Here is a 13242-nt window from a genome sequence, read left to right as displayed (position 1 = left end):
AGGTTAGTAATGTATAGGCCAAAATTATTTTTATATTCCCCTAAACAAAAAAGTAGTTACATCTGAGAGAAGATTGCTGAAGTGAAAATATCACCATGCAATCATTAAAAATTAAGGGAAACTGCCAGTTAAGTCATCAATCATTGCTCTCTGACTCCTTACCTTTTTAACCAATTCCCTTGCATTTTCAACCTATAACTAAGGCTAGGATTCTGTCACGGAATCCATGACTTTCATTGAACTCCATGACTTTTTTGCGTGGGGGCTGGAGCTCCCAGCTGTGGCGGGGGGACCCAGCGCAGCTGTCCAGCCGCGGTCAGCAGTCCCCCTGCATCTGCCCAGCCGCAGCGGGCGGCCAGCGGACCCCCTGCATCTGCCTAGTCGATGGACTTGAACATTATCCATATTGGTTTTTTTCCCCATCCTGCCCCGACCTTTGGCATGTCACGAAGGTGCATCATGGCATGTATTCCTGTGGAGCCGTGGCAGCAGCACCATGGAGAGCTCTGGATTTGTTGATGCCCTGGCCCATCCTGATGATATGCCCATAACTCCCATAGCTGGGAAAGCAGTACTGAGTGTTGACGCCTTAGCATGGAGGCATTCTGCTCCCTGCAGCATTACTGCCTCAGCTTCCTGGCATACTAGGCAGCAATACCATCGGAGCCCAGTCTTTTTGTGCCCAGGGAGTGGGCTCATTACCACTCCTTGCACCAATCAGCTCCCTGCATCATTGCTGTTTCTGCCTCTTCCCCTATGTTTCTAATTAGGCTCCCTTTCCACTCCCTACTCATAGCCCCATTTAACTTTTGTTTCTCCAGAACCTCCATCTTGTCCTCTGCAGCCAGAGACCTCCTTCTCCAAGCCATATATCCTACCATCCCAATACCGGTATTGACCAGGATGTCTCCCTGACCTTCCAGGGTTTCTGTGCTATGCCGGGTTGAGGACTCAGGGAGGCAGCAGGTAGTACTGGAGAACAGAACTAACTAGTAGAACTTGTTCTATTGCCTTTTTCCTGCACAGATAAAATAGTGTATAGCAAAAAAGGAAAATAACTTAAAATTGAAAAAGTGGGTTATTTCTGAGATGTTGTAAGCGTGAAACAGTGTGTGAGAGTGCATGCACACAAGTCAAGAATTTCTAGAGACTGGCCATTCAGCTACAGAAACTCAAATGTTCTCGGAAAAAATTTCAAAAAGAGATTTTCAAAAGCGTGTTCTGTCAAAGTTATGAAAAATGTAACCAAAATTTAAATTCATTTGCCCCAAGAAAAAGTTAGTATATAAAACTTAGAAACTAAATTAAAATAAAGTATGGAAGAGAGGATTTTGCTCCTCTGCTTTAAATGTAAATCTGCAAGCAATCTTTATAATGGAGCTACTAGGATGCTTCTATAAAACTCCATTTAAGACTTCTAAAGTACATTGAATGTATCTAAAAATTCAAGGCATTTAATCATGAGATTTTATTCCTCTTGTGTTGTACTTAACATAGTATCTGCATTTTTGTATACCTAGCTCCTTGTCAGTTTGGTCAGATACTGACTGCAAATCTTGCTGCTCCGAAGGCTGTGTTGGTGATGAAGTTGCCTCAGTCATGGTCTGATTGTCTGTTTCAGCCTGTCCCAACTCTCCTTCAATCATGGTAGTGATACCACGGACAAGATCCAATAAACAGTGGAAAGCCACAGACATGGCATAACCTTCAGGAATTGTAGGTGGCTCAACTTTATCCAGCATTTCTAGGCTGAAAGATTAAAAACATTACAAAAATATTTAACAGCAATACTGATGAAGTAATTGAATGAACAATACTGAAAATCTGATCAAATAAATTGACAATACTCCCACTACCCACTATTAAATTATCAAGCGGTGACGTGGTAATATCCTAAATGGGTATTAACGAGGTACAAAAAAAGATTCTTACACCAAATACACCCAAAACTAATTAAAATATGACTAAATATAAAGCTACTACGATAGTGAGACTATTTTATATCTATGTCAATGAATCTTTGTGTTAGTGAAATTTTCTTAAATATTTGACCAATTTCTGAATGAATCACTTCATTTTTATTCTTATTGTATTAACTCAAAACTAATCACAGTACCATAAATGTATCACTTACAGATTTAAGGAATTTAAACAACGGAAAAGTAATAATTCAGAAAACCACCAGAAAATGAACAAATTACAAAAAGTAAGATTATGTCATGTGGACGTCACTGCTTGTCTGTTCCTATGAAGAGTTATTGCCCAGGCCCACCACAGCTAGGCAATATGTTGGAGGGTAACCAAATATTTCTCATCCCTCACTGAGCCATTTGTGTCAGACAACTCTAGCTGCTGCAGCCATAGAAGAGGTAGAGGTAGAGGTAGAATAGGAATCACTTAGAGGTTGCAACTGACTGATAAGCAAGGGATCTGGATTAGACCCCAGTGCCTGCAATCCATCAAAACAGATAATCAGTCTCTGGCTAAACTATAATATTGAATTTGATTGGATGTTGTAAGCATAAAACAGAGTGCGCGAGTGCATGCACACAAGCTCCATTTAAGACTCCTAAAGTACATTGAATGTATCTAAAAATTCAAGATATTTAATCATGAGATTTTATTTCTCTTGTGTTGTACTTAACATAGTATCTGCATTTTTGTATACCTAGCTTCTTGTCAGTTTGGTCGGATACTGACTGCAAATCTTGCTGCTCTGAAGATTGTGTTGGTGAAGAAGTTGCCTTTTTTGGGATTTACTGTACGAAGTTCATGATTACATTCTTCACTGTTGGATATCATGTGACCAAAACATCACTATTTATTTGACAGTTGCAGCCTCATTGCCTCTCCTTCCCCTTGCTATTCCCCTGCTGCCTCAAATCCAGCACAGAGCTGGTCAGCACAGTCGGAAAAGAGAGCAGGGACCAAAGGGTGGTGGCAGTAGTAAAGCCAGCACAAGGAGAGAGAGTGCTGCTCCAGAAACTACCCGCTGCCCCAACAACCACCACCTGATACCTCAGGCAGCTCTCCATTCAACTGTCCTAATTTATCCAGCTGCACCAGGCCTCTTCACCAACCCCATTACTTAAGTCATTATTACTCTAGCCCACCATCCAGATATACCACCGCCCTGCACCATCCACTACTACTCCTCTTACCCAGATGCCCCAGCTATTCCCTTTAGCATCCTCCCTGAAGACAGGGAACTTGGGTATGCATACTAAGAGGGATCCCCCATAACTTGCTTCTGGGAAGCACAAATGGGAAAGACTGCCTTCCATTCCCATCCCACACCTGCTTTCAACTGCTCAGGGTAAGGCAGATCAGTCACTTGTTCTCCATCTATGAGAAAAATTATACAAGGGACTTGAGAGGCTGAAAACAAAATAGAAACTTGGTCTGATTACCCCAAAAGCAAGAAAGGAAAGAGAGTGTATTTGTATGTTGGCCCAGTTTGGCATTCAAACATTCAATGAGGCCATGGCTTGAGCACAGTTGACTGGCAAAGTAATCACAGGGGCAACATCAGAGACCAGCAGGAGGATATGACCTACTCAAAGCCGTCAGATATTATGGTGGAGACCTTAAAGATCCTGCTTAGCCAGAACTGCCTATGACAAGGCTTAAACAACTAGGCAGCCTATCCAGAAAATTAGGCTGATTAGCTCTAGCAATACATGCCTACCAACTGTCCTGTAACAGGATACTGTCTCACACAACGTTCTCATAAGCAAACTAGGGAAACACAGTCTAGACAAGCCTACTATAAATGGGCGCACAACTAGTTGGAAAATTATACTCAGAGTAGTTATCAGTGGTTCACAGCCAGCTGGAGAGGCATATCAAGTGGGGTCCCACAGGGATTGGCCTGGAGTCCGGTTCTACGCAATATCTTCATAAATGGTTTGGATAATTGCATAAAGTGTACACTCAAAGTCTGTGGATGATACCAAGCTAGGAAGGGTTGGAAGAGCTTTTGAAGGACAGGATTAGAATTCAAAATGATCTTGATAAGTTGGAGAAATGGTCTGAAATAAATAGGGTGAAATTGAGTAAGGACAAATGCAAAGCACTGTACTACACACTGAGGAAGGAATAATCAACTGCACAAATACAAAATGGGAAATGATTGCCTAGGAAAGAATACTGTAGAAAAGGATCTAGAAGTTATAGTGGACACAAATTAAATGAGGCAACAATGTAATACTGTTGGGAAAACAAACAGAACATCATTCTGGGATGTACACCTCTACCCCAATATAATGCGACCCGATATAACACGAATTCGGATATAACGCGGTAAAGCAGTGCTCCGGGAGGGGCGGGGCTGCACACTCCAGTGGATCAAAGCAAGTTCGATATAACACGGTTTCACCTATAACGCGGTAAGATTTTTTGGCTCCCGAGGACAGCGTTATATTGGGGTAAAGGTGTATTAGCATGAGTGTTGTAAGCAAAACACAAGTAGTAATTCTTCCATTCTCCTCAGCTCTGATAAGGCCTCAACTGCAGTACTGTGTCCAGTTCTGGGCACCACACTTCAGGAAAGATGCGGACAAATTCAAGAAAGTCCAGAGGAGAGCAACAAAAATGATTAAAGGTCTAGAAAACATGACCTATAAGAAACGATTAAAAAAAAAAAACTGGTTTGTTTAGTCTGGAGAAGAGAAAACTGAGTGGGAACATAACAGTCTTCAAGCACATAAAAGGTTGTCCACTGAGGACAGGACAAGACGCAATGGGCTTAAATTGTATCAAGGGAGATTTAGTTTAGACATTAGGAAAAACTTCCTAACTGTAAGGGTAGTTAAGCACTGAAACAAATTAGCTAAGAAAGTTAAGGAATCTCCATCATGGGAGGTTTTCAGTAACATGTTAGACAAGGACCAGTCAGGAATGGTCTAGAAGAGGGGTGGCCCAACTGGCATGCGAGCGGGGTGGTGCAGTAGGGGCTTCTGCCCAGCAGGGTGAGGCAGGGTCTTGGGGCTGCTGCCCAGCGGGATGACGGGGTCTTGGGGCTTCAGCAGGAGTGGGGTTGAAGCCCCAACCCCCAGCTCCCAGCAGGTGTGCCCCGGCTCTCCAACTTCTGAAGATTGTCATATGTGGCTCAGAGGGCTAGTAACTTTGTCCACCCCTGGTCTAGATAATACTTAGTCCTGCCTCAGTCCAGAGGACTGAACTAGATGACCTATCAAGGTCCCTTCCAGTTCTACATTTCTACAGGCTGGTTTAATAAAGTTATGGCCTTCTCTTCTATTATAAATATTTGCTTCGTCATTAGCAGCTGATCAGATGGCAAAACACTAATCTGTAGAAGGCTGTAACTCGGTGGGGGAAAAAATGTCTTTAAATCACAATTTATTCAAACAGAAAAATAATCTCACCTTACAAGCCTTTTTTTTTTAAATAAATTTTCTAATCACTTAGCTGTTTATAAGAAAGTTTACAAGTCAACTAGTATAAGTCAATAAAAAGTACAGCAACAGAATGAAAATAATATTTGCACTAGTATTGTTAATTATCCATGGACATTTTAAATGAAAGAGCAATTTTTTTTTTTAAAGTAACACATTCCATGCCTAATGTACAGCTTCAAATAACTTTTCTGTGGCTTTACATAGAAGAGCATGGGTTGCAGATTAAAACATGAATGGTTGAACTTCAATACTCAAGAACAAGGACGCTCAGATTTATCATATTACACCTTGGTACTACAGCAGATGTATCTTTATATAATAGGGTTGATAAAATGTAATTTTTAAAATTAAAAATCAATTTTTTAAAAGATTTTTATTTCTCTCTCCACTTTAGAGATAAATTCCTAGCATTGATATTTTGTACTCATTTAATTAATTTCCTAATTGTCAGTAGACTTTCAGATTTTACGAAGAGATGTGTTTTTTGTTTAAGAAATGTCATACTTAAAATAGTGAAATACTCTGACCAGGCTACATTCATCCATCAGGGGTTTCAGTATGAAGTCAATGAAACTCGTGCACCTAAATCACAGGCTCCTGTTTTTGGAAATTTTGACTTGTGCTGTATAAAAAAGGTCACAATGACTTTGTTAATGTATTTAAAGTCTGAATAACTTTTCATGTTAACACTAAAGCAGTTTTGTTTTGAAGTGACAAAGATTTTATGCAACTAAGAAAAGTGTAACAAAAATACAGTTTTAGCCCCTTACGCTGAAAATATTTATGTGGACATCAGTTTAACACAATAAATAGTTCCACTGAAGTCAAAGGGAATATTCATGTGAGTGAAGTTATACCTGTTGAAATGTTTGTAGAATTTGGGCCTTAATTTTCAATATTTTGTGTTTTGCCTATAATAGTTTTCAAATAGGATCCCCTATCCGTAGTGACATTTAGAACACAGCATTTATAATTTAGTTCATTATAAATCTTAATCTAAAGTTGGAATAGCACAAACTTTCAAATTAGTTAAACAAAGCCTCAACCTAATTTAAATCAATGTTTTTTTTTAAATCCAGTGATTTAAATAATGTAATCACCTTGATTTAAATCACTCTGCCTGCCTTGTTATATACAGCACAAGCGGTGTACATGGAACTTTATAGGAAAGAAAAAGTCCCTGCTTCAAAGAGTTTAAAAATTTAAGTCTGACTGATAATCACACAGAGAATTAGACACAGTGGATGTGAGAGATAACAAGAGGGAAAAAAGAAAAAAGGATGAACTGCTCTAGAGGAAACATTACTTACATCAGTCTGAAGTTTTGCAACGTTTTGGTGATGGGTTTATTTTCTGGGGTAAAACTGTTAATTTTGTTTTAATTAATAAAATATAAAATTAGGTATGAGATGGACCGGAATGCTCTGGAGAGGGGTTTAAGGATGGAAGATGAGCAGAGAAAGGTAAGTTTTGAAGGATTTGAAAAAGGAGAGAAAAGGGTACCTGGAAAAAAGGAAGGATGAGATTGATGTTAAAGTAGAGGACAGTGTAAAAGGAGGTACAATCTCATGTAGGAGGAAACAAAATGAGTGGGATCAGGCTAGGAGACTGGGCAGCAAGTCAGATTAAGGCACAGGCATATACCTATGACTCCATCTCCTAAACTCACATGATGAAAACAAAAATCTTTTTTTTTTTTTTTACAACTCTATTTTGAGCCCTCATCTATCTAGACACTTATGTGACTCATTATAGTAGTATCTGAGTGCCTCACAGTCATTAATTTTATCCTCAACACACCTGTGAGGTAAGGAAGACATATCCTCCTTTTACAGATAGGTAACTGAAGCACAGAGTAGATTAAGTGACTTGCCCAAGATCACAGTGGAGGTTTGTGGCTGAGCCAGGACTTGGACTCAAGTCTCCTGAGTCACAGTTCTATACACTAGCCACTAAACATACTTCCTATTTCATGACTGCAAATAAATAATACTCTGAAAATGCAAATTACATGCAACTGATGTTTGCCTGAACCTGCCGAGAGCCCGATTTTCTTAAATGGGGTGTCAACTCAAACCCACTGCTCTGGAGGGCCCTTGACTCCATCCCGACAGGGATATCTGCCATGTGCCTGGGGCCCTGGCCCTCCCTGCAATCACCCTACCATGGCTCTGCTGGGGTGTTTACAGAAGTACACACAGACAAGGGTGAATGGTAGCTGAGTCCTCCCACCCCCTAGACAGACTTCATACACTTGAAGACGAGGAATATGTGGGGAGAGACACTAGAGACTTCCATTAACCGAAACGATGGCTTATGTAGGTGATCCTTATCACTGCCACCCCAAAGTGGAGCACAGCCATAGTGTGGGAGCGTAGCCGCAGCAAAGAGACAAGGACTAGGGCCCACATTCCCATACGAGTGTCTCTCTACAATCCTGGATTTCCTTAATCTGGTTCTAGAGTATAAGCAGGGGAATAGAAGATCACAGCTGATCATAGGCTGGGGACAATTTTTATAGAGTCTTTCACATAAGGAAATAAATATGAACGTAATTCAGAAGGATCTGGAGTCAATGAACAGATCAAAAGGTGAGGGGTGGGATACGGTTGGAGAACCAGAAGATGATGAGGATTTTAGCTGAAGAGTTCTAGAGAAACAGGAGAGAGGAGAAAAAGGGAGAAAGCAGGAGGCTATAATTGTAGCCAAAGCATAAACCAGGTTTCATACTTAACCTACTTTAGTTAAAACATGAAGTCCCTAAGAACAGCAGGGTAAGTTAGACAGTATTTGCACACTCAGTCTTAGTCTCCTTGTTCAACTAGACATTGTCTAGCACAAAATGCTATTACACCTTCAATAGTGGCTGAAATTTATTCTTCAAAAACATTCAAAATCTACAATGGTAGCTTGAGAAGAGAACCTCTGCACTCACTTTTGAAGATTCAGACCATTTGCTTTAAAAATACCCATTTCAGGTATGTTAGCAGTGGTGCAATTTTATGGGTTCTGAAACTAAATCACAGTTTTAAAGAGATGGCACTAAGGCCAAGTTTACACTACAAACTTACATCAATATAACTATGTTGCTCAGGGGTGTGAAAAATCCACACCCCTGAGCGACGCAGTTCTACTGACTTAACCCAGGGGGTAGACAGCGCTATGTTAAAATGAGGGCTTCTCCTGTTGACATAGCTGCCGCCTCTCATGGAGGTGAATTAACTACGCCAATGGAAGAAGCTCTCCTGTTGGCGTAGTGGTGTCTTCACTGAAGCGCTACAGCAGCACAGCTGCGCCACTGCAGCATTTTAAGTGTAGACCTGCCCTGAATGTTACAGCCACGGTAAACTGGCATTGTTCCAAGAGACATCATAACCCGCTGTATCATGTAATTGTAAGATATGAATCCTTGATTTGAAATATGCAAACTACTGATATATGATGTCTCCAGTAGAGATTTAATGGCCAGTCGTGTCAAGTACCATTTCTAATTCATCCTTTGTATATGGATTCATACAATACAATATAGGTTAGAGTGGCAACTAGACCAGTATTTCACCAATATAGCCGTATTTTTATTTCAACTGAAATAAAGTTAGGATATTGCAAGAAAACTATTTCCCACTGCCTCTAATGCCTTTCCCTTCACATTGCTTGGTGCTATAACAGCCAAGTACAAGGGTTACTATTTTTCCTATTAACATTAAAGAATTTTTATTTATTGTATTACAGTGATGCCTAAAGGTGCAGAATTAACACAGCAATGGCATGGCAAAGAACAAATGATTAGGAATATTTGGATCTGTATCCCAAGTACACAGAGAAGGTCAGATCACCGCATAGGCATCAACAGGAAGAGAACCCACAGTAAGACTAACGTCAGCAATGTGCTGAATGTCACTGTACATCAATGCAAGAATAACTACATAATTAACATGTAAATGTTTTTATTACCAAAATTTCATTTTTAGAGAGACATTAGTAATTTTACTACTTACTAGGTAGCTTTAGCACTGCCTTGTATTGTTACAGTGAGTATAGGTATCCAGGTGCCTCGATATTCAAATGCAGGTAATACAGTCACACCTCCACCCATTCCCAGCATTCCTGGGTTGGTTTGTAATGATGCTGTACCACCAGATGTATTGCTTCCTATAAATTAAAGAAAAACAGAAAGAATAAAAAACTATGCTCTTCAGTTTTATTTTAATTAGAAGAAAGTATTCTTTTTCTGTATTTCACTGTGTGCAGAGATATGCATATAATAATGCAAGAACACATGCCTGATAAAAATTTCTCAACTTTTGAGTGCCCCCTGCTGGCTAAAATGAGGTATATTTTGTATGTTTCTCTTACTTAAAGGGGCATCGTTAATATAAATGATTCAGTTTTTACTTACACACACACACACACACACACACACACACACACTTACTTGAGAATATAAAATATTTTGTACTTCTGTAACACTGTCCAACAAAGAGCTCAAAACATTTAACAAAAATTAGCAAATTAAACCTAAAAAGCCCTGTGATACATGTTGGAGTAAAAAGGAGATTACTGAGTTACCATTAAATTGGATAAAGATATAAATAAATGTAAAATAGTTCTTTCATTTTAGGTTTACATATTTATCAAATGTAATAACACAGCTAGTAACCAGACTACAAGCCCTCCAGGGACCTTGCATTTGTATTCGGGTTGCTAGCCTGTGCTGAAGCCCATGCCACCATGTATATACTGCTATTGTTACCCGTGCTAGCTAAAGTTAGCATGGTACAATCACACCTTCACTTACCAGTGTAGACATACCCTTTCTGTGCAGAGAAGGCCTTAATTTCCTGCTATGCACAAGCACCTCACCTGACTATTTGTTTAAAAACTGTAGGCCATTGCCTATGGTAGAAGCTGACAAGGCAAGGCAATATGCTACGGTTGATTAATCATTGCCAGCACAGATTCAGTTAGTAAGCCAGCTGCACAGAGCTGCTCTAGATCTGTACTTCTAACATGAGCTTGAAGAAGGAGAGAGAGAATAAGGAAACATGGAAGAAAGAAAGACTTATGCAAAGGGAGAGAGAGAGAGAGAGAGAGAGAGACATAGCAAGGAAGAAGAATGGGTGAAATGAAAGATAAAGAAAACATGACAGGAAGATAAGGCAAAGATAATAGTGCTGGATCCAAGGGCTTGTCTGCACTTGAAAGTTATTTTGGATTAAGGTAGGGTGTGAATTTAGCTATAGCTATTCCAAAATAGCTCCCCCTGTGTAGACACACTTATTCCAGAAAAAAAGTTTTTAAAATTCCTGTTAACTAATTTAATAAGGAACATGTGGATGTGGGAAAAACTAAATTTTAGATTACATTTAATTTCCAGGGAACAGGAAGAATGTCCTCATCTTAGATATTTTCTTGTACTGTCTGTGTTCTAGAGATATTAAGAAATGTACAGGTAGGAGGAAAAGTGGTACTATCATTTCAGCTACTGAAATTTAGGTCCAAATCTCATTTTGGTCACATATGAAAAATGTTGTCTCATCCTATTCCTCACTTGTAGATACATCAAACCCCACATAATTTAGCTTAATTACAAATAATTATTAATAACCTCTCAAGAAAGGTTCAGAATCACGCTAGAATAAAAAAAAAGATGTTTGCATATCAGGAATAGGAAAGTGTATCTGTGCTTACCTGAAATTTTCCTTTGAGTAATAAGTCCCTCTGTTGCAATGGGACCTTCAGCTGGCTTACAGCCTGTGAGCCTAACCAGTCACTGGCAGCAGGGGAATACCCTGCCTCCTGCAGTTCCCTCCAGTTGAGACAAATTCCACAGTCAAGATGATTCCCCTGCACTTGCCTAACTTACGGATTGATAATTATATTTTGAAGAAAAAGCATAACAAAATAAACCTGAATTTTGGATGTCAATTTACATCTCTATCGTGGATGATCCATTTGTCTCCAGGTGGGCTGGATCTGTGGACCTTATTGCTTGAAAAACAGAAGTTTTTCAGTAAACACAATTAAATTTTCCTATTCTTCATCACACTATGGTCCACAGATTTCTTACAATTGGATTTTGAGAGCAATGTGCCTCCTACCTGGGTGGGAAGTAGGAGTGTCCTTTAAATATGGACATCCAAAAAGAGGTACATTATATATCTTCTCTCTTCCTTTGGGCAGTGAGATGTAGAGAAGACTTCTGCCAAAAATATCATTGGCTAAAGATTGCACCACTAATATGTAGAATATGATGAATTTATTTATTAAGGGCCACATGGCAACCTAGCAGACCTCATTACAGGAAACAAATTTCTCTGCTCTGAGTTTAGCAGTGTTTCTATGGATTGGACTTTGTTGCTTGACAGAAGGAGGAACAATTTACTGAATTTACAGTTGGGAGGACTACTTGCCTGAATTCAAGGTACAATAACGGGTCTCATCTGAGAAAGCTCCCAACTTCATAAATTTGTCTGATTGGAGTTAGTAGTTAGCCATTAAAATAAACTTCCTGTTAAGTATGACCCTTACCGCAGAGGTTCGATTGGAATAGTGCTGTAAGAACTGGAATTAGGTTCTATAACCTTGGACTGTATTTGTACAAGATTTGCTTTTCTTGAATATGTTGAGAACATTATAGTTCAGAGAGTTATCCTTTTTTGCTTGGACACTTGTATACATCCACATTAGAGGGGGAATTCAAGCTATGGGCTCGTCTAAATGAACACTTCATTCATGGCAAGCTGGGTGTAAATCTACTCCATACTAGTGAGCCATGCTCTAAGTGTTCATGTACAAAAAGTTCTCTAATGCACTTTGATCTATCCCACTTTGAAAAAGTAGATCACAGATCACTATGGAGCTTTTGGTGTGCAGCAGTAGGGTCCCAATGGACACCTAGTGTGGGGTAGATTTATACAGCGTTCATATAGACAATCCCCAAGTTTCACTTGTTTAGTATGGTAGCTAAACCATGGACTTTACATCAACCAGCAGAAAAAAAACTATTGGTTGACTTCTAGGGTCCACAAGAGTGATAAATGCTTCGTCCAAATATCCATTTTGAACCTTTCTGGTGCTAGATGGAGAATTGTTTTTTGCAATAGCAGACCTCCTTTGTGAGGTAGACATATCAGAAGATCTAATGCTATGTCAATCTAGGCCTGAGATTGATAGCCTTTTCAGTGCCCAGAAAGACGAATTAAATTTTTTTATTAAAGCTAATGTTAAAAAATTATATAATACACAGGTTAAGAAAAGAGTGTCTGTACATCTGGGCATAGTGCTTAGATTATCCACAACACAAATTTTATTTTAAAAGTCATAAGACACAAAGTGCATAATCAGCAATAACCCAAATTAGGGTGACTAAATTTAACAATACAGTTTAGATACTAGAATCCGAATACTTGGGTACATCTCTCAGGAAAAGTTATACAGAGAGCTGGCTGTACAAAGCAAATATAGGAACTAGTGTAGATTGTCCCTCAGTAATTGAGCATTTAGGGTATCACTGGTGCCTCCCTATCTTTCATATCACTCTGATCTGAAGTAGATTATGTATGCTTTCACTAACTTTCTGGCATTTCCATGGACTTCTTGAGAGTGGAAGTAGGAAAAAACTGTGCCTATGATTTCTGCACAAGTACATAGAATATCAGCTCTGAACAATGCCCAGTGATCTTATTTTGGCCAAAGCTATTGGTAGCCATCTGCTCCCTAGCTGAAAGAGTCTGTTACCCATCAAGACACCAATTCCAGATAAGGCTGCCTGGGAGTCATGCAGATTGCTCTGCCGCAACTGAGGGCATCTGTGCCTCAT

At 39.5% G+C, this 13242-nt stretch overlaps 1 protein-coding gene across 3 annotated transcripts in view; it reads right to left on the bottom strand.

The window, feature by feature from the left end:
* MON2 (MON2 homolog, regulator of endosome-to-Golgi trafficking) overlaps positions 1-13242 on the bottom strand; it is a 169665-nt gene that overhangs the window by 94631 nt on the left and 61792 nt on the right. For all 3 annotated transcript variants that reach the window (XM_065399746.1, XM_065399738.1, XM_065399755.1), the window contains exons 11-12: positions 9419-9572; positions 1517-1749 (exon numbers count right to left, since the gene is read on the bottom strand). In XM_065399746.1, the coding sequence (XP_065255818.1) occupies positions 1517-1749; positions 9419-9572 (387 nt within the window). The remainder of the gene's footprint in view (positions 1-1516; positions 1750-9418; positions 9573-13242) is intronic.

This window comes from Emys orbicularis, chromosome 1 (assembly GCF_028017835.1).
Source record: "Emys orbicularis isolate rEmyOrb1 chromosome 1, rEmyOrb1.hap1, whole genome shotgun sequence".
Taxonomy (NCBI): Eukaryota; Metazoa; Chordata; order Testudines; family Emydidae; genus Emys; species Emys orbicularis.
The sequence above is the reverse complement of the archived record's forward strand: the minus strand, read 5'-3'. Positions and strand labels throughout refer to the sequence as shown.